Raw genomic sequence first — 21,294 nt, 5'->3', positions numbered from 1 at the left:
TGGACCAGGCGAGAGGCCTGAATCTATAAATGGAAAAGTGAACAGCTCTTCAGAGTGTCCAAGTGTGGGATCAGTAGTCTCTGGGCACTCGGCATGGTGGGAGGAAGAAGGATCAGGGTGAGGAATATGTGGTCCAGACTCACGGCTACTGAGACTTGACCGTGTGGAAGACAGGGTGGTGATGGTGGTGGCTAAGTGACTGAAAGCATTATCTGCTATCCAACCAACAACCTTTTGACACTGCTCTGTGTTCAATGGTGGTGTGCTGCGGTCCCCTAGAAATTGGGACAGGAAGGTCGAGCGAGAAGATGTGGGTGTTTGTTGTGGCACAATTTAAGCTTGCCCACGGCCTCGGCCTCTGCATGCACCATCACGTCCAGTTCCTCGCCCCTTGCCACATGCCTTGCCCATTTTAAATGGAGGACAGTATCTTCCACGCTCACTACAAATGGCTGAATTTGGAGTGACCTTTTATGTGATCCGTGTGATAGAGAAAACAGAGTTTTAAATATCTGGATTTTTAGTGCTGTAATATAGAAAGGACCTGGCTGTATTCTGCAGTGCCAACAAGCAAATGGCGCAGAAAAACGGTGCTCTCTGGATTGCTTTTTAAGCAAATAATGAGGATTAAGATCCAAAGAAAAGTATTCCTGGCCCCTGAGACCTGGGCCTATTTCTACAAATATCTGTAAAAGCACCAGCAGACAGAACTAGAATGGACCCTTTTGTGCTATGTACTGTGCGGCCAGCCAATCACTGTAATGCCACAACCAACATGGCTGCGGCATTACAGTGAGTGGCAGGCAATCCCTGCATGGTCATTGGTTCTGTAAAGAGGAGGGGACCCGAGCTCCCGCCGAGCAACGAGCATCTCAAGCACTGCGAGTATGGTCGTTCATCACTAGTAGTGATCTGTATATTTCCTCAAATTATTTTTCCTTATATTTTTCCCTCCCTTTTTCCCCTCGTCTACTTTATCCTCACACATGAGTTACCATATTTCTCATGCCGTTAAGGCTAATACCATCGGTAGCCAGAGGTCCACGCTTTATTCATAGCTGTGGTTCCATTATATAGATTTCCCACTCATTTTACCTATTTTTTTCTTTTCTATTTGGATCTGGGCTATTGCAGATCCAATAAAATGACACCGGGTGGCGACATAATCATTTATGCTTGTTATTTCGGGGTTTGCGATCATGAGACCTGATCATGTGACCTGATCATAGTCACGCGGCTCCTTTTTGCTCAGATTACATTGCAACTAATGAAAAAGGAAGTGGTGGAGTGTCAGCTCCTTGTCTCACTACAGTGAACATATAAAACCCAGGGGCCACACAGACACTGGCGCCTTTCCCCCAGCACGTTGGTGCTTTTCCTCACAGCGCCATACAGGACCTCCTGATGCATGTGCTTTGCTAACAATCCCTGGGTCAGTTTATATGTCTGCACCGCTCTTTCTTCCATAGATAAATGATGGGCGATCTCTGGATTTAGCTCTTTATTCTAGTGCAGCTTTCTCCAGCCATACTTACTCCGCTACAACACTCTGGTAATGGCGTTCTCATGCTTTTCTTTATCTCAGTTCTCTATATGCCTCTGGATCAGATATGCGACTTTAGTGTATAGATTCATTATTTTCCTTTACCCTCAGTATGACTATATGCATTTTCAGTGATGTGATGTAGTAACCATTTCTTTCATATATGTTTGGATATATTGCCATATGACTACATTGTACCTTTTTTTTTACTTTGTTTCAATGTATTGATATTGATATTATACTTGGTTTATAGTTCTGAAGAAGGCCAATAAATAGGCCGAAACGTTAACATTAGTGTTGAGCGAGTATGTTCTATCAACCCTTTCGCCGAGTACGCTCGGGCCGAGCTCCGAGTATTTATAGCTGCTCGGTGATATGGTTGAATCTCTCCCGTGTGCATGATTTGCAACTGTTTGACAGTTTTATTACATGGGAGGTGTCTATTTCTTACACATTCCTCACATGTAATAAAGCTGCCAAACAGTTGCAAATCATGCACACGGGAGCGATTCAACCATATCACCGAGCAGCTATAAATACTCGGAGCTCGGCCCGAGCATACTCGGACAGAACATACTCGCTCAACACTAGTTAACATATATTGGCAACAAACTGGATAGTTTTCCACAATAAATTCATTTTCCCTGCATGAAATCTTGGAGTGCCAAATCTATTTTTCCTACTTCCACTATTCGCATATGTTTCATCAATATCGGATTTATACTAATTTCAATATTCAATATTTCCTTTCGGAGAAATTAAGTCTGAGCTGGCTTATTGTAACATTTCCCATACAGGAAACCAGAGTGTTACTTGAATCCAACCTGCAGCTCTGCTGGATTAAAGGGCTTCCACTGCCCTGTTTAGGTACAGTGGTGGCCAAAAGTATTGGCACCCCTGCAATTCTGTCAGATAATACTCAGTTTCTTCCTGAAAATGATTGCAATCACAAATTCTTTGGTCTTATTATCTTCATTTAATTTGCTTGCAAGGAAAAAACACAAAAGAGAATGAAGCAAAAATCAAATCATTGATCATTTCGCACAAAACTCCAAAAATGGGCCAGACAAACGTATTGGTACCCTCAGCCTAATACTTGGTTGCACAACCATTAGCCAAAATAACTGCGAACAACCGCTTCCGGTAACCATCAATGAGTTTCTTACAATGCTCTGCTGGAATTGTAGACCATTCTTCTTTGGCAAACTGCTCCAGGTCCCTGATATTTGAAGGGCGCCTTCTCCAAACTGCCATTTTGAGATCTCTCCACAGGTGTTCTATGGGATTCAGGTCTGGACTCATTGCTGGCCACCTTAGAAGTCTCCAGTGCTTTCTCTCAAACCATTTTATAGTGCTTTTGGAAGTGTGTTTTGGGTCATTGTCCTGCTGGAAGACCCATGACCTCTGAGGGAGACCCAGCTTTCTCACACTGGGCCCTACATTATGCTGCAAAATTTGTTGGTAGTCTTCAGACTTCATAATGCCATGCACACGGTCAAGCAGTCCAGTGCCAGAGGCAGCAAAGCAACCCCAAAACATCAGGGAACCTCCGCCATGTTTGACTGTAGGGACCGTGTTCTTTTCTTTGAATGCCTCTTTTTTTTTCCTGTACACTCTATGTTGATGCTTTTTCCCAAAAAGCTCGACTTTTGTCTCATCTGACCAGAGAACATTCTTCCAAAACGTTTTAGGCTTTCTCAGGTAAGTTTTGGCAAACTCCAGCCTGGCTTTTTTATGTCTCGGGGCAAGAAGTGGGGTCTTCCTGGGTATCCTTCCATACAGTCCCTTTTCATTCAGACGCCGACGGATAGTACGGGTTGACACTGTTGTACCCTCGGACTGCAGGGCAGCTTGAACTTGTTTGGATGTTAGTCGAGGTTCATTATCCACCATCCGCACAATCTTGCATTGAAATCTCTCGGCAATTTTTCTTTTCCGTCCACATCTAGGGAAGTTAGCCACAGTGCCATGGGCTTTACACTTCTTGATGACACTGCGCACGGAAGACACAGGAACATTCAGGTCTTTGGAGATGGACTTGTAGCCTTGAGATTGCTCATGCGTCCTCACAATTTGGTTTCTCAAGTCCTCAGACAGTTCTTTGGTCTTCTTTCTTTTCTCCATGCTCAATGTGGTCACACAAGAACACAGGACAGAGGTTGAGTCAACTTTAATCCATGTTAACTGGCTGCAAGTGTGATTTAGTTATTGCCAACACATGTTAGGTGCCACAGGTAAGTTACAGGTGCTGTTAATTACACGAATTAGAGAAGCATCACATGATTTTTCAAACAGTGCCAATACTTTTGTCCACCCCCTTTTTTAGGTTTGGTGTGGAATTGTATCCAATTTGGCTTTAGGACAATTCTTTTTGTGTTTTTTCATTGAAGACAAATTAAATGAAGAGAATAATACCAAAGAATTTGTGATTGCAATCATTTTCAGGAAGAAACTGAGCATTATCTGACAGAATTGCAGGGGTGCCAATACTTTTGGCCACCACTGTATAAACACGTACCCTTTTCTGGTACAACTCTTTCAAAAGAGTTCTCCTTTCTATTTTAAATCTTTGTGTATGTCGGGAAAGACCTACTCCTTGGCACATCTCGCATTTTAATTTCCTACTTCTGTATGCCCATTGTAAGTCTGTTTCTCAGAGTGACCGCTAGATTGCCAGCTCTTGTCTCACTGGAAACCTGTGTGATAAGAAAAGGGAGGGAGGGGGATGACTGACTTCAGAGATTTTTAATATTGACGGCACGTTCTACCTATTGCGTCCCTCATCTCCTCATAGATTGTAGCTTGAGGCAGCAGGGTCCTCACTTCTCTGGTGAATTATGAGTTATTCTGTAATGTCTTTATTGTCTTTACAAGACAACACAATCTACCTATTGTCTTTGGATCTGGCAGCGCCTGACAACACCACATTTTTCTTCCATTATTACAACTGTTTTGTGCCGGACTTCTGCCAGGTTCAGCAGGTGGAGCTGCGGCCATGTATCCCAAATTTCAGCTTCATGCACAGTTGTGCTTGCAATTTGCACAATACGATGAGCTGGTGGCTCTAGTAAGCTTTATATTTTTTGTCCTGTCTCTCATTGATTCACGCATGTAGCGCTCTTGCTTCTGTTCATGTTATTCTCATTAGTATTGTGGCTCTCCTTTGTACGTTTTTCCATGAACTGATGCCCAGAACCGAATCTATATTCTAGCTGACGTCGCACTTCTGCTTTGTAAAGTGGAAGCATTACTGTTCTGTCCCGCGAGTCCTAGTTTGTTTTAATACATGGCAATATGCTGCTGATCTTAGAAGCCGCTAATTGACAATGTACGGTAATTTAATCTATGATCTACAATTACATGCAGATCCTTCTCTACAAGTGACTCTCCTAGTTTACTCCCCCTAGAACATATCGTGCCTGCAGATTATCAGTGCCAGATACATAACTTTCCATTTATCCACACTGGTATGCACTTGGCAGATGAGACTCCAATATTCGGAGTGGCAAATTGGTAATCAGACTTTCCCATATAAATGAAATTTAGACATAAAGGCCTCATTCACATTTTTCACCTTTCGTCAGTATCATGAATCAAAATTTGGAAACTTAAACTAGGAGCAGAACTTTAACAGAGTAAAGAATAATGGAAAGAATTGTGCATCCACCATATTTTGGACCAATTGGTTGTTTTACCTGACAATTACAGATTCAAAATGTGGCCTTAAATTAATGCCTAATGGATGGAAGTTTTCCTAAAGAAACAGTAGCAAGTACTTGAGCCACAGGGGAACAGACAAATTGCTGCAAATTCACTTTGTAATCCTCTATTTAATTCCATCATGTTTATCATAGTGACTATTCATTGTTCAAATGAAAATCAAATATTGATATGTCCACAAGTAAAAAACACAAAAAGTGATGATACGGAGAGTCTTTCATGTTTTCACTGTCACTCTGCAGCGAGGGTGAATATATGAATACAATAAGAAGAAATAAAGTTCATGGTGACAATTCAGCTTCACTGCTTGTCATAGTGGATATATGAAGCCACAATATCTATCCACTATGGATCCCAAAAAGAGAAACACTCTTATTGATGGCTTAATATCTGCAAAGAAAACATTTTTCTTATATTCCAAACAAGAATATGGGTTTTTCAAGATTTGACTTACTTGTAAGAAACATTTACCACCTTTAAAACAGCTTCTCCTTTGTGTGACTTCTCTGATGATCCCTTACTTTTGTTCTAGTAATAAAACATTTCCCACAATCTGAACATGGAAATGGCTTCTCTCCTGTGTGAATTTTCTCATGTCTATCAAGATTTGATTTATCTGTAAAACATCTTCCACATTGAAAGCATGAATACGGCTTCTCTCCTGTGTGAATTCTCTCATGTGTAACAAGACTTGATCTTTCTGTAAAACATTTCCCACATTCTGAACATGAATACGGCTTCTCTCCTGTGTGACTTCTCTCGTGTATAACAAGATGTGATCTATTTGTAAAGCTTTTCTCACATTCTGAGCATGAATACGGCTTCTCTCCTGTGTGAATTCTTTCATGTGTAACAAGATGAGATTTATTTGTAAAACATTTTCCACATACGGAACATGGATATGGCCTCTCCCCTGTGTGAATTCGCTCATGTGTAATAAGATTTGATTTCTCCGTAAAACATTTTCCACATACTGAACATGAATACGGCTTCTCTCCTGTGTGACTTCTCTCATGTGTAACAAGATATGATTTATTCGTGAAACATTTCCCACACTGTGAACAAGAATACGGCTTCTCTCCTGTGTGACTTCTCAAATGTGTAACAAGATGTGATTTCTTTGGAAAACATTTCCCACATTCTGAACATGGATATGGCATCTCTCCTGTATGAATTCTCTCATGTATAACAAGATTTGCTTTTTCTGAAAAACATTTCCCACATTCTGAACATGTATATGGCTTCTCCCCTGTGTGAATTCTCTCATGTATAACAAGACTTGATTTACCAGTGAAGCATTTCCCACATACTGAACATGAATACGGCTTCTTCCCTGTGTGACTCCTTTCATGCTGATAAAGGCCTGATTTACGGGTAAAGCATTTTCCACATTTTGAACAGGAGTACGGCTTCTCCCCTGTGTGAATTCTTCTGTGTGCAAAAAGACCTGAGCTTTTTGTAAACTGTTTCCCACATTCACCACATTGAAATCTTTTATTTCCTTTCTGACTTGCATTTGTGGTAACAATCTGTGATTGGTCAGGAGAGGATTCCTCATAGTTAGAGGAATTATACGAGAGATCTGTATTGTGAAGTCCTGGATATATATTCATGGTAATGAGGTTTCCTTCTGGAGAGTGCTGCATGATATCTTCATCTTCCACTTTATTTTTTGATAACATGAACTCTTCTGTGCAGTTCTTACTGGGTCTTCCTGTTAAGATTAAGAATGTATTTTGTGATTTATTTTTATTTTTTCCAAACCATAAGGCAGTGAATAAATAAAAGCATGCATGTAAGTTTGCAATAAGAAGTGCAGTTTTTAGGACAAAGCCGAAGCAATCTAACAAGAAAGAGAAGTCTTTTTTTGGTGGAAGTCCTTCCTTAAATACTAATGACAAAGTCTTGCATTCAAGTACACAAACCTAATTGCAAAAAAGTCACACTGTGTAAAATGTTAAAAAAACAAGAATACAATGATCTGGAAGTCTATTATCACCACATTTCACTCACACAGAACATAGAACACAGATCAGAAGTTAAATGTTGAACATTTTTCCATTTCAAGCCCCGGAGCATTTTCCGTTTTTGCATTTTCGTTTTTGCGCCCCTTGTTCCCAGAGCCATAGCGTTTTTATTTTTTGGTCAATATGGCCATGTGAGGGCTTATTTTTTGCGGAACGAGCTGTACTTTTCAACGCCATAACTAGTTTTACCATATCCTGTACGGGAAAACGGGAAAAAAATTCCAAGTGCGGTAAAATTGCAAAAAAAGTGCAATACCACAGTTGCTTTTTATTTATTTTTTTTACCACGTTCACTGAATGCTAAAACTGACCTGCCCTTCTTATTCTACAGGTCATTACGAGTTCATAGACACCAAACATGTATAGGTTCTTTTATATTTAAGTGGTGAAAAAAAATTCCAAAATTTGGTAAAAAAATAAAAATAAAAATAGCGCCATTTTCCGAGACCTGTAGCGTCTCCATTTTTCGTGATCTGGGGCTGGTTGATGGCTTATTTTTTATGCACCGGGTTGACGTTTTTACTGATAACATTTCGGGTAGATCCGATGTTTTGATCGCCCGTTATTGCATTTTATTGCAATTTTGCAGCGACCAAAAAACGTAATTCTGGCGTTTAGAATTTTTTTCTCGTTACGCCGTTTACCGATCTGATTAATTCTTTTTTTATATTGATAGATCGGGGGATTCTGAACATGGCGATACCAAATATGTGTATGTAGGGGTTTTTTTTTTATATTTTATTTTGAATGGGGCGAAAGGGGGGTGATTTAAACTTTTATATTTTTTTATTTTTTTTTATATTTTTAAAAACTTTTTTTTTTTTACTTTTTGCATTCTTCAATAGTCTCCATAGGAGACTAGAAGCAGCAACTGTCCGATCGCCTCTGCTACATACAGGGGACAAGCAGGTCCCTTGCATGCAGCAGAAATGGTCCTGTGCTATGAGCGCCGACCACTAGGTGGCGCTCATAGCGACAAGATCATGACAACCACAGGCGTCTGCTGCAGACCCTGGGTTGTCATGCCCACCCATCGGTGACCCGCGATCACGTGACGGGGTCGCCGGTGGGCGGGGCTTATGACGCGCTACCCGGAAGCGCGCGTTAAATGCCGCTGTCGGAGACTGACAGCGGCATTCAACATGTTAACAGCCGCGGGTGGATCGCGATTCCACCCGGGGCTGTTGCGGGCACATGTCAGCTGTAAGAATCAGCTGACATGTGCTCCGTTCAGTGAGGGCTCAGCGCAGCAGCCCTCACTGAACAGGCAGTACGCAAATATGCGTACTAATACGGCACCGGTAGTTAAGGGGTTAAAAAAAATTACCTCATTTAGAAATTGATGGCAGTTGGATCATGAAAAATAGCTGGAGAGTCACATGATTGTATAAAAAGAGCTTGTTAGAAAGGCAGAGTCTCTCCGAAGCAAAGATGGTCAGAAGTCATGAATCTGTGAACAACTGCATCTAAGAAATGTGGAAGAATTTCACAAAACTGTTCCTCAATGTAAGGTTGCAAACACTTTAAATATCCTCAATTTACAGCATATATAATCAGAAGCTTCAGAGATTCTAGAGAAATTCAAGTGCACAAGGGCCAAGGCCAATGGTCAGTATCAGAGGCTTGTATTTTCCGGGCCCTCAGGCAGCCCTGTATTACATACATGCTTGAATCACTTCATGGGCTTAGGAAAACTTCCAGAAATCATCATCTGTGATCATAGGTCGCCGTGCAATTCACAAATGCAAGTTACAGCTCTATCATGTAAAGACATCATTTATCAACACAACCCGGCTCAAACACTGCCGTCTTCTCTGTGACAAAGCTCATTTATAATGGACAGAAGTAAAATGGAGAAGTGTCCTGTGGTAGCATGAATCAGAATGTGAAAGTCTTTATGAAACCACAGACACCGCTATGACCTCAGGAGGAGAGGGACCACCCAGCTTCTTACCAGCGCATAGTTCACATCTCTGATATACGGGGGGCATCAGTGCCTATGGCAGGGGCAGGGCACACATGAGAGGCGCAATCAATGCTGAGCTTTATATAAAGGTGAAAGAACAACATCTGCTCCATCCAGTCAATGTCTATTTCAGGGAAAACCTTACATATTTTAGCAGGACAATGGTAAACCACATCTTGACTCCATCACAACAGCACGGCTCCCCAGAAAAGAGTCCAGGGGATGAACCAGCCGTCCAGACCTTTCTCCATTCACCATAGAAATCATTTGGCACAGTATGAAACGAGAAATCCAACAAAGACCCCGATCTGACAAGCAGTGAGAAGCAGACATTAGACAAGAAGGCGACCACATTCTTCTCCCAAAACTCAAGCGATTGTCTCTTCACCTCTCCAACATTTACAGACTAGTGTGAGAAGAGGGGATACTGCCCAATGGTGGACACAGCCTGGGCACAATGGTGGACATGGCCCGGGCACCACCATGGAAATGGTCGAGGCACAACAGTGGACACAGCTTGGGCCAAATGGGGGAGATGGCCCTGGCACAACTGTTCTGAGATATGTTGCTGCCATCAGTTTCTATAGGAGTTTTTTTTTTTAAATGAAATGAAGAAATCTCTAATGTTTACCTTCTCATGTGGTCAATGATCTGTTGTCAATAAAAGTTGGATAATATATAAGAGATTTCCAAGTGATTGCATTCTTGTTTTCTTTACATTTCACATAGTATCCCAATATTTTTGGAATTGGGATAGTACATAAACTTGAGAATTGTGCAATCAATTCTACAGAATTGCTTAATTGGCTCAGTTCCTTCCTAACTGGAAGGCCACAAAGAATATCTATTGGCTCATCATTAGTGTTGAGCGATACCTTCCGATATCAGGAAATATCGTATCGGATTGGATCAGACCGATACTCAAAAAGTATCGGATATCGCCGATTCCGATACCGGAAACCAATGCAAGTCAATGGGACACTAATATCGGAATGAAAATAAGCCCTTTCTTTCCTTGTAGGTTAATTCTACATGAAGTAAAACAACTAAGAATAATGTAGAATGTATTATGCGAAAAGCCGGCAATTCATCAGCGCATACACCGGTACCCGACAATTTACAACAGAAAGAATAGAGCTTCACACATAGATTAGATAGATAGAAACATGTCAGTCACATATATAAGAAGTACAGTGATAGTGTTGGTTACTGTACTTGTCATTTAGTGTTAAAATAAAGGATTTATTTAAAAAAAAATTGGCGTGGGGTTCCCCGTAATTTTAGGCTCTAGCGGAGGTTAAGCAGACGGCTGGGGCAGATGTTTGAAGCCTGAGAAGGGGGTAATACCCACAGAGCTTCCCAGGCTACTAATATCAGCCCCCAGCTGAATACCTAGCCCTTACTAGCTATTAAAATGGGGGACCCCCCCAAAAAAATGACGTGGGGTCCCCCCTATTTTAATAGCTAGCAAAGGCTAGGCAGACAGCTGGGGGCTGATATTAATAGCCCAGGAAGGGTACCATGAATATTGGCCCCCTCCCAGGCTAGAAACACCAGCCATCAGCCGCCCCAGAAATGGCGCATCCATAGGATGCGCCAATTCTGGCACTTAGCCTCGCTCTTCCACGCTGCCCTGGTGCGGTGGCAGGGGGTAATAGGGCTGGGGTTGATGTCAGCTTATAATGCCAGCTGACATCAAGCCCAGGTTAGTAATGGAGAGGCGTCTATAAGACACCCCCATTACTAACCCCATAGTGAAAGTTAAAAAAAACCCACAAACACCCAGAATAAAGTCCTTTAATTGAAATAAACACACAATTCTTTATTGTTCTAAATTAAACCATACTTACCACCACGCCCATTCCAGCTGAAGCCAACGATCCCCTGCAATAAAAGAAAAATAATAAACCAACATCATCCTTACCTTTCCATGGTTCCCACGACAGCTTCAGCTCTGCTGCATTCACATGACAGGCTGGACCGCAGCAGAACGCTGCCATCCAGCCTGTCATCCCGCAGACACTGAGAAGCGCAGGCATGCTTGCGCTCCTCAGTGTCTCTCTGTGACGGCATCCAGATGAGCCGACAATGAACTCGGCTCACCTCATGCACGTCACTGACAGCGTGGGAGAATTCTCACGCTGAAGCGCTGAGTGCAGGAGAATTTTCCCACGCTGTCAGTGACGTGCATGAGGTGAGCAGAGTTCATTGGACATGGCCTCACCTCATGCACGTCACTGACAGCGTGGGAAAATTCTCCTGCACTCAGCGCTTCAGCGTGAGAATTTCTCCACGCTGTCAGTGACGTGCATGAGGTGAGCTCATGTCCAATGAACTCAGCTCACTTCATGTACGTCACTGACAGCGTGGGAGAATTCTCACGCTGAAGCGCTGAGTGCAGGAGAATTTTCCCACGCTGTCAGTGACGTGCATGAGGTGAGCTGAGTTCATTGGACATGAACTCGGCTCATCTTTATGCCGTCACAGAGAGACACTAAGGAGCGCAAGCATGCCTGCGCTTCTCAGTGTCTGCGGGATGACAGGATGGATGGCAGCGTTCTGCTGCGGTCCAGCCTGTCATCTCGATGTAGCAGAGCTGAAGCTGTCCTGGGAGCCATGGAAAGGTAAGGATGAGGTTGGTTTATTATTTTTCTTTTATTGCAGGAGATCGTTGGCTTCAGCTGGAATGGGCGTGATGGTAAGTATAGTTTAATTTAGAACAATAAATAATTGTGTGTTTATTTCAATTAAAGGACTTTTTTCTTGGTGTTGTGTTTTTTTTTAAATACTTTACTAGAAATTCATGGTGGTCATGTCTAATATTGGCGTGACCCCATGAATTTCGGGCTTAGGGCCAGCTGATAATGCCAAGCTGGCCTTAACCCCTTTATTACCCAGTGAGCCACCGCACCAGGGCCCTGGATGAGTTGGGTACAGCGCCAGAAGATGGCGCTTCTATGAACGCGCCATTTTCCGGGGCGGCTGCGGACTGCAATTTGCAGCGGGTGGGGCCCAGAAAGCTTGGGCCTCCCTGCGCTGCAGATTCCAGCCCCCAGCTGCCTAGTTGTACCTAGCTGGACACAAAAATAGGGCGAAGCCCCACGTATTTTTTTTTTTAATTATTTCATGAAATTCATGAAATAATTAAGAAAAAAAGGGCTTCCCTATATTGTTGTGTCCGGCCAGGTACAAATAGGCAGCTGGTGGTTGGGGGCAGCCCATTCCTGCCTGCTGTACCTGGCTGGACACAAATATAGTGCGAAGCCCCACATCAATTTTTTTTTAATTATTTCATGAATTTTCTGAAATTAATTAAAAAAAAATTGACGTGGGGATTCGCCCTATATTTGTGTCCAGCCAGGTACAGCAGGCAGGAACGGGCTGCCCCCAACCACCAGCTGCCTATTTGTACCTGGCCGGACACAACAATATAGGGAAGGCCTTTTTTTCTTAATTATTTCATGAAATAATTTAAAGAAAATTGACGTGGGGCTTCGCCGTGTTTTGGTGTCCAGCCAGGTACAACTAGGCAGCTGGGGGCTGGAATCCGCAGCGCAGGGAGGCCCAAGCTTTCTGCCCCCCGCTGAAAATTGCAGTCCGCAGCCGCCCCGGAAAATGGCGCGTTCATAGAAGCTGGATGCTGTACCTGGCTGGCATACAAAAATATGGCAAAGCCCACGTCAAAATTTTTGGGAAAAATTAATTAAAAAATAAATAATAATTTAGGGACTGCATCTTTATTAACTCATCAAATGTCATTTAGTGTTAAAATAAAGGATTTATTTAAAAAAAAATTGGCGTGGGATCCCCCATAATTTTAGTCTCTAGCGGAGGTTAAGCAGACGGCTGGGGAAGATGTTTGAAGCCTGGGAAGGGGGTAATACCCACGGATCTTCCCAGACTACTAATATCAGCCCCCAGCTGAATACCTAGCCTTTACTAGCTATTAAAATGGGGGACCCCCCCAAAAAATGACGTGGGGTCCCCCCTATTTTAATAGCTAGCAAAGGCTAGGCAGACAGCTGGGTGCTGATATTAATAGCCCAGGAAGGGTGCCATGAATATTGGCCCCCTCCCAGGCTAGAAACACCAGCCGTCAGCCGCCCCAGAAATGGCGCATCCATAGGATGCGCCAATTCTGGCACTTAGCCTCGCTCTTCCACGCTGCCCTGGTGCGGTGGCAGTGGGGTAATAGGGTTGGGGTTCATGTCAGCGCCAGCTGCCATGAAGCCCAGGTTAGTAATGATGGGCGTCTATAAGACACCCCCATTACTAACCTACAAAGTGTTAAAAAGAAAACACACACTACACCCAGAAAAAAATAATTTATTTGAAATAAAACACACCATTTTATTTAATTCTTAGTTTACTAAAAAAAAAATAGTTACCTGTCCACGTTCCTGCGCTGATCTCCCATGCACAGCTGTCACATCTGGAGATGGTGACAGCTGTCATGGCTGCTGTAAGCTCACACTGCCGGGAACACGTCCACTCCCGGCAGCGGGAGCCACTGACTGAGGTCACCGGAGTGCATTCAGTCAGCGCAGCTCCGGAGACCTCCTTTACGGCACTGCTGTACCGTGGGAATTTCTCACGATACAGCAGGGCCGTAAAGGAGCTAACCGGAGCAGCGCTGCCTGAACTCCGGCGAACCCGCTTATGCAATGACGGGGCTGCTTTCCGGCCCCATCATTCTAGCGGCGGCAGCGGTTCAGAGCGGTCACATTCTATGTGGCTGCTCTGAACTGGAGATCTTCGTGGGACACTCGTGGACTGCTACGGAGGGGTAAGGATAAGGTTGTGGTTTATTATTTTATATTTTATTACAGGAGATCGATGGCTGCGGGGAATTAGGTGTCTAGGTGAGTATAGGTGTAGTTTTTTATTTTTTACTTTATTTTAGGTGGCGATCGGCGGGGACAGGTAATGTATGAACTAATTTATTGTAGGTAACCACTGGCCACCAATGACATGTATTTAACATTTATTGGGGACACAGTAGGGCAATTTATATAGCAGGATCAGGCTGATGGGAACTACTGCTCCCATCGAGCTGATCCTGCTGGCACGAGTGGACGGGGGACAGACATAGGCCGATGGGAGTAGTAGTGTCACATCGGCCTATGTCTGCCTGCACGCACACACCCGCAGACATCGCACAGACACCGCACACACTCGCAGACACCCGCAGACATCGCACAGACACCGCGCACACCGCACACACCCGCACACACTCGCAGACATCGCACAGACACCGCACACACCCGCACACATCGCACAGACACCGCGCACACCCGCACACATCGCACAGACACCGCACACATCGCACAGACACCGCACACATCGCACAGACACCGCACACATCGCACAGACATCGCACAGACACCGCGCACACCCGCACACATCGCACAGACACCCACACACACCAATCATGACGGGTCTGGGAGGTGAGGCTGACCTGTGCGGCCGTGGGAAAGTTCATGTGAGTTCATGCAATGCAGTCAAGCATGAACTCACATGAACCCTCTGAGGGCACCGCGGCGACTTCAAATGAACAGCTGATCGGCATCACCTGATAACTCAGCTGTTCATTTGAAATATCCGGCGGGAAAGCGCAGCACAGAACGGGAAAGCCGGCGGTGAAGTCTTTTCACTGCCGGCTTCCCCGCCCGGGTCCTTCGCTCCCCGCTCCTTGGTGCTGTGCTCCCCGCCCGGTCCTAACTTACGATCGGGATGGGAGGTGGCGAGGGGAGCGGAGGATCGGGGTGGAAGGCTGCGGGGAAGCAGTATGGGGCTGTGTGATTGTTTAAAAGCCGGCGGCTTTTTACCGCCCGCCGGCTTTTAAACGATCAGGAGAATTCTCCCACGCTGGGATGGCATTCTGATGACAGGCTGGATCTCAGCTGAGCGCTGCCATCCAGCTTGTCATCCTTCAGAGACACTGCAGAGCGCAGGCATTATGGGAACTTCCGATTCCGGTATTCGATATTGTAAAAGTATCGGAATTAAGTATCGGAATTCCGATACCGCGAATATCGGCCGATACCCGATATTTCAGTATCGGAATGCTCAACACTACTCATCATCCTCACTGCCAGTTCCCTTGAAATACAAGTAGCACAGGGTTGGTTTGCCATTCACATGTTATCATAATCCAGAACAATGGTCGGGTATCATTTGAATAACAATGTTATGCTGAATAATACCTGACATTCAAGCCAGGAGTCAGTGGTCCATATCCAGCTATAAATTCTTGCCTACACTGGGTACGGAAAGTATTCAGACCCCTTTATATTTTTCACTCTTTGTTTCATTGCAGCCATTTGGTAAATTGTAAAAAGTTCATTTTTTTCTCATTAAAGTACACTCTGCACCCCATCTTGACTATAAAAAAAAAAACAGAAACGTAGAATTTTTTACAAATTTATTAAAGAAAAACTGAAATATCACATGGTCATAAGTAGTGTTGAGCGAGTATGTTCTGTTAACCCTTTCGCCGAGTACGCTCGGACCGAGCTCCGAGTATTTATAGCTGCTCGGTGATATGGTTGAATCGCTCCCGTGTGCATGATTTGCAACTCTTTGACAGTTTTAATACATGTGAGGAATGTCTGCTTCTTACACATTCCTCACATGTAATAAAGCTGTCAGTCGCAAATCATGCACACGGGAGCGATTCAAACATATCACCGAGCAGCTGTAAATACTCGGAGCTCGGCCCGAGCGTACTCGGCGAAAGGGTTAACAGAACATACTCGCTCAACACTAGTCATAATTATTCAGACCCTTTGCTCAGAATTGAGTAGAAGCCCCCGTTTGAGCCAGTACAGCCATGAGTCTTCTTGGGAATGATGCAACAAGTTTTTCACACCTGGATTTGGGGATCCTCGGCCATTCTTCCTTGCAGATCCTCTCCAGTTCCATCAGGTTGGATGGTGAACATTGGTGGACAGCCATTTTCAGGTCTCTCCAGAGATGGTCAATTGGGTTTAGGTCAGGGTTCTGGCTGAGCCAGTCAAGAATGGTCACAAAGTTGTTCTGAAGACACTCCTTTGTTATTTTAGCTGTGTGTGTGCTTAGGGTCATTGTCTTGTTGGAAGATGAACCTTCGGCCAAGTTTGTGGTCCAGAGCACTGGAAGAGGTTTTCATCCAGGATACCTCTGTACTTGGCCGCATTCATGTTTCCTTCAATTTACAATTTAAACCAGTCGTCCTGTCCCTGCAGCTGAAAAACACTCCCATAGCATGATGCTATCACCACCATGTTTCACTGTGTGGATTGTATTGGGCAGGTGATGAACAGTGCCTGGTTTTCTCCACGCATACAGCTTAGAATTATCACCAAAAAGTTCTATCTTCATCTCATCAGACCAGAGAATCTTATTTCTCATAGTCTGAGAGTCCTTCATGTGTTTTTGAGCAAACTAAGCGTGTTTTCATATGTCTTGCACTGTGGAGAGGCTTCCGTCTGGCCACTCCGCCATAGAGGCCAGACTGGTGGAGGGCTGCAGTGATAGTTGACTTTGTGGAACTTTCTCCCATCTCCCTACTGTATCTCTGGAGCTCAGCCACAGTGATCTTGGGGTGTTTCTTTACCTCTCTCATCAAGGCTCTTCTTCCGCGATTGCTCAATTTGGCTGGACGGCCAGGTCTAGGAAGACTTCTGGTGGTCAAAAACTTCTTCCATTTAAGGATAATGGAGGCCACTGTGCTCTTAGGAACCTTGAGTAATGCAGTAATTCTTTTATAACCTTGGCCAGATCTGTGCGTTGCCACAATTCAGTTTCTGAACTCCTTGGGCAGTTCCATTGAGCTCATGATTCTCATTTGGTCTGACATGCACTGTGAGCTGTGAGGTCTTATATAGACAGGTGTGTGCCTTTTCAAATCAAGTCCTATCAGTTTAATTAAACACAACTGGACTCCAATGAAGGAGTAGAACCATCTCAAGGAGGATCAACAAGGAAATGGACAGCATGTGACTTAAATATGAGTGTCTGAGCAAAGGGTCTGAATACTTATGACCATGTGATATTTCAGTTTTTCTTTTATAATAAATTTGCAAAAATTTCTATATTTCTGGGTTTTTTTCCAGTCAAAATGGGGTGCAGAGTGGACTTTAATAAGAAAAAAAAAACTTTTTAGAATTTACCAAATGGCTGCAATGAAAGAAAGAGTGAAAAATTTAAATGGGTCTGAATACTTTCCGTACCCACTGTAGGTGAACCTCAAGAATGGATGAAACCAATGGTAAAACTAAACCAAGAAAAAGCTGGTACTTTTGCTCAGAGGTCAGTGCCTAACAGCAAAATGGCAACCTTCTACTCAAACACCTTTATCTCTGGGGGAAATAACCCTTCAAAATTCAGAACAGGTATGCAATTTGGGTGTAACGATTGATGTGGAACCGTCATTCCAAAACCAAATATCAACCAACAAACATGAAGTCCTCATTATTCCATCTGAGGAACACTGCCAAAATTAAACATCCCATTCCAGTAGGAGAACTAACATTACTGGCACATGTCCTTATAACCTCCTGCCCAGACTACTGTAATGCCTGATGTATAGCTCACACAAACAAATGCCAGCCAAGGAGTGTCATAACTTCGTTAGGAAGCAAGCATCTTGTCCCTGAAAGAGGCAGGAGGTAATTATTGGCAGGATTGCACTAATTTGCTTGTAAATGGGAAAGTTGCTTTCCCGAGCTTAACAAAGAAATCTCCAGACAATCCGACTACAAAACGAAATATGAAATATTGTGAGTTCCATGCGTCCGGAAATAATGGGACCTATATTTCTAGTGACAGAATCAGCCCAGGAATGTATCCATAGATTTCCATGGGTGTAAGCAGAATCAGGGAGCTGTAGCGCAAAAAAAAAAGAATACAGACTGCAGCTATGCGGTGTGTGGTCTCTAAAAAAAGATACAATCATAAGGGAAAAAATGGCTTCGTTTGCAAGCTTCTGCAATAACTCATCGCTCGTTGATCGCAGAAGTTAGCATTTTTAATAAAAATGTACAGGCTGGAGACTAGCCCACATGATGTCACCACAGAAGTCGTGTGGCCAGATCTCCACTTAGGTATAAGAGAACCCATGGACATTAGAGGAGCACTCATTGCCAGGGTGGTATAAGGATTATAAGCAACAGGTCCTGTTCGATAACAGCATAATCAAACTGGGGAGCCCCTCCTCCACCTATATTGAATAGTCTCCGCGATCGTATAGTGTTAAGTTTTTCTTCTTTTATCCTGTTTATTTTATGTAACTGCTTATGTATTTTTAATGTCTCCTTTGTAATATCCCTGTACATACACTGCTCAAAAAATAAAGGAAAAACTTAAACAACAGAATATAACTCCAAGTAAATCAAACTTCTGTGAAATCAAACTGTCCACTTAGGAAGCAACACTGATTGACAATCAATTTCACATGCTGTTGTGCAAATGGAATAGACAATATATGGAAATTATTGGCAATTATCAAGACACACTCAATAAAGGAGTGGTTCTGCAGGTGGGGACCACAGAACACATCTCAGTACCAATGCTTTCTGGCTGATGTTTTGGTCACTTTTGAATGTTGGTTGTGCTTTTACACTCGTGGTAGCATGAGACGGACTCTACAACCCACAGAATTTGCTCAGGTAGTGCAGCTCATCCAGGATGGCACATCAATGCGAGCTGTGGCAAGAAGGTTTGCTGTGTCTGTCAGCATAGTGTCCAGAGGCTGGAGGCGCTACCAGGAGACAGGCCAGTACACCAGGAGACATGGAGGGGGCCGTAGGAGGGCAATAACCCAGCAGCAGGACCGCTACCTCCGCCTTTGTGCAAGGAGGAACAGGAGGAGCACTGCCAGAGCCCTTCAAAATGACCTCCAGCAGGCCACAAATGTGCCTGTGTCTGCACAAACGGTTAGAAACCAACTCCATGAGGGTGGTATGAGGGCCCGACAACCACAGATGGGGGTTGTGCTCACAGCCCAACACCGTGCAGGACGCTTGGCATTTGCCACAGAACACCACGATTGGCAAAATCGCCACTGGCGCCCTGTGCTCTTCACAGATGAATGCAGGTTCACACTGAGCACATGTGACAGACGTGACAGAGTCTGGAGATGCCATGGAGAGCGATCTGCTGCCTGCAACATCCTTCATCATGACCGGTTTGGCAGTGGGTCAGTAATGGTGTGGGGTGGCATTTCTTTGGAGGGCCGCACAGCCCTCCATGTGCTCGCCAGAAGTAGCCTGACTGCCATTAGGTACCGAGATGAGATCCTCAGACCCCTTGTAAGACCATATGCTGGTGCGGTTGGCCCTGGGTTCCTCCTAATGCAGGACAATGCCAGACCTCATGTGGCTGGAGTGTGTCAGCAGTTCCTGCAAGATGAAGGCATTGAAGCTATGGACTGGCCTGCCCGTTCCCCAGACCTGAATCCGATTGAGCACATCTGGGACATCATGTCTCGCTCCATCCACCAACGTCACGTTGCACCACAGACTGTCCAGGAGTTGGCGGATGCTTTAGTCCAGGTCTGGGAGGAGATCCCACAGGAGACCATCCGCAACCTCATCAGGAGCATGCCCAGGCGTTGTAGGGAGGTCATACAGGCACGTGGAGGCCACACACAATACTGAGCCTCATTTTGACTTGTTTTAAGATTACATCAAAGTTGGATCAGCCTGTAGTGTGTTTTTCCACTTTAATTTTGGGGGTGACTCCAAATCCAGGTCTCCATTGGTTAATAAATTTGATTACCATTTCGTTCCCTTCCGGAGCTTCAACCGGTCCCGGAAGGGAGCGAAACAGCCGTCGTCCTCTCTCTCACTCCCCCCGCACACCCTCAGGAACCTCCGTCCGATGCCGCTAGCTAATATGTACAGTGAGTAAAAATAAAGGACATCTTTGGAAACACTGGTGAGTGCTACCTTTATCTTGGCTTTTGCATTATTTGATTGTTCACTTGGACATGCACCACCATATATCCAGGAGTTTCACCATATCGAAGGGAAAGCGTATTTAAAGCAGAGGTGGTGCCAGATATCTTCTCTACTATTACGTGATAATAATAATTGGGCTATCGTGAAGCTGACAGTGACAGTATGGAGGGCGTAAACACGGATTCCAGGCTTTGGAACCCAGAGGTGTGACACCATACTCTCACTGGTCGCTTGCCGATATCCACGTAGCGAGTAGTCTGGATCGCGTGCTTGCGATTCTGGACAAAATACTGACAGTGTGATGGTACGCTGTCGTCCCTGTGCTGATCCCTGACACCTAGCTGGGGCATTTTGGACTAACTAATCAACCTCGATATTCTCAGATAACACCAATCCTCTGCACACTACACTGGCTGCTCGTAAAATGGAAATCAACTTTGAAAATTTGCTCAATAACCTTTTTCAGCCATGACCAACTTTTGGTCCCAGCTATATGAAGGAACATATCGTAATACTCAATTAAATCACAGATCCTTTCACATGAAAACATATATAACCTACAGAGACCAAGAAGGAGCAACAGAAATCACAATCTCAAAAGTATCAAAATTAATTATGAAAATGTATCAATGCATAAAAACAATAGACCACTGAGATCACAGCAATCAATACATAATAAATGATAACAACAGAGATACAGAAGCAAGAGAAAACTGTGCACCCTAAAACAGATCCACATGTTCGGGCAAATAGTTCACATAGACTATACAGAGGCCATATCAAAGTGTAACTACATGGTCAATGAAATATATCATATTGTGTAAATAAATTGGCCAGCCATATAAATATATAGGAATTAGTTAATGAAAGAACATGTAGATACAAAGGCAGGAATTGATTTAACCTATAATAGTCTCCAATCCTAAGTATACTGCCTCAACACCATGGATATATCACAGATAGTACATGTATAAAGTACCCCATGCTAACGAATTGTTAATATAAATAGTAATTACCCGTGGCCAGAGTTTAAGGAATGAACTGATGCACACCTCTATATGAAATATCTACAACCCCTGGCAAAAATTATGGAAT

General features: G+C 44.0%; 1 protein-coding gene across 2 annotated transcripts in view; it reads right to left on the bottom strand.

The window, feature by feature from the left end:
- Nucleotides 1–4,079: 4,079 nt before the first annotated feature.
- The window catches only part of LOC141258703 (uncharacterized), a 291,618-nt gene continuing 274,403 nt past the window's right edge, over nt 4,080–21,294 (bottom strand). Inside the window, exon 8 of one of the 2 annotated variants that reach the window (XM_073673723.1) lies at nt 4,080–6,977. In XM_073673723.1, the coding sequence (XP_073529824.1) occupies nt 5,740–6,977 (1,238 nt within the window). In that variant the 3' untranslated portion in view covers nt 4,080–5,739. The remainder of the gene's footprint in view (nt 6,978–21,294) is intronic. The other variant, XM_073673724.1, reaches the window with a different exon arrangement.

The sequence above is a fragment of the Phyllobates terribilis genome, unplaced genomic scaffold (genome assembly GCF_046119375.1).
Source record: "Phyllobates terribilis strain yellow unplaced genomic scaffold, ASM4611937v1 Scaffold_3__8_contigs__length_932513732, whole genome shotgun sequence".
Lineage (NCBI taxonomy): Eukaryota > Metazoa > Chordata > Amphibia > Anura > Dendrobatidae > Phyllobates > Phyllobates terribilis.
Note: the sequence above shows the minus strand (reverse complement) of the source record. Positions and strands in the feature narration are given on the sequence as shown.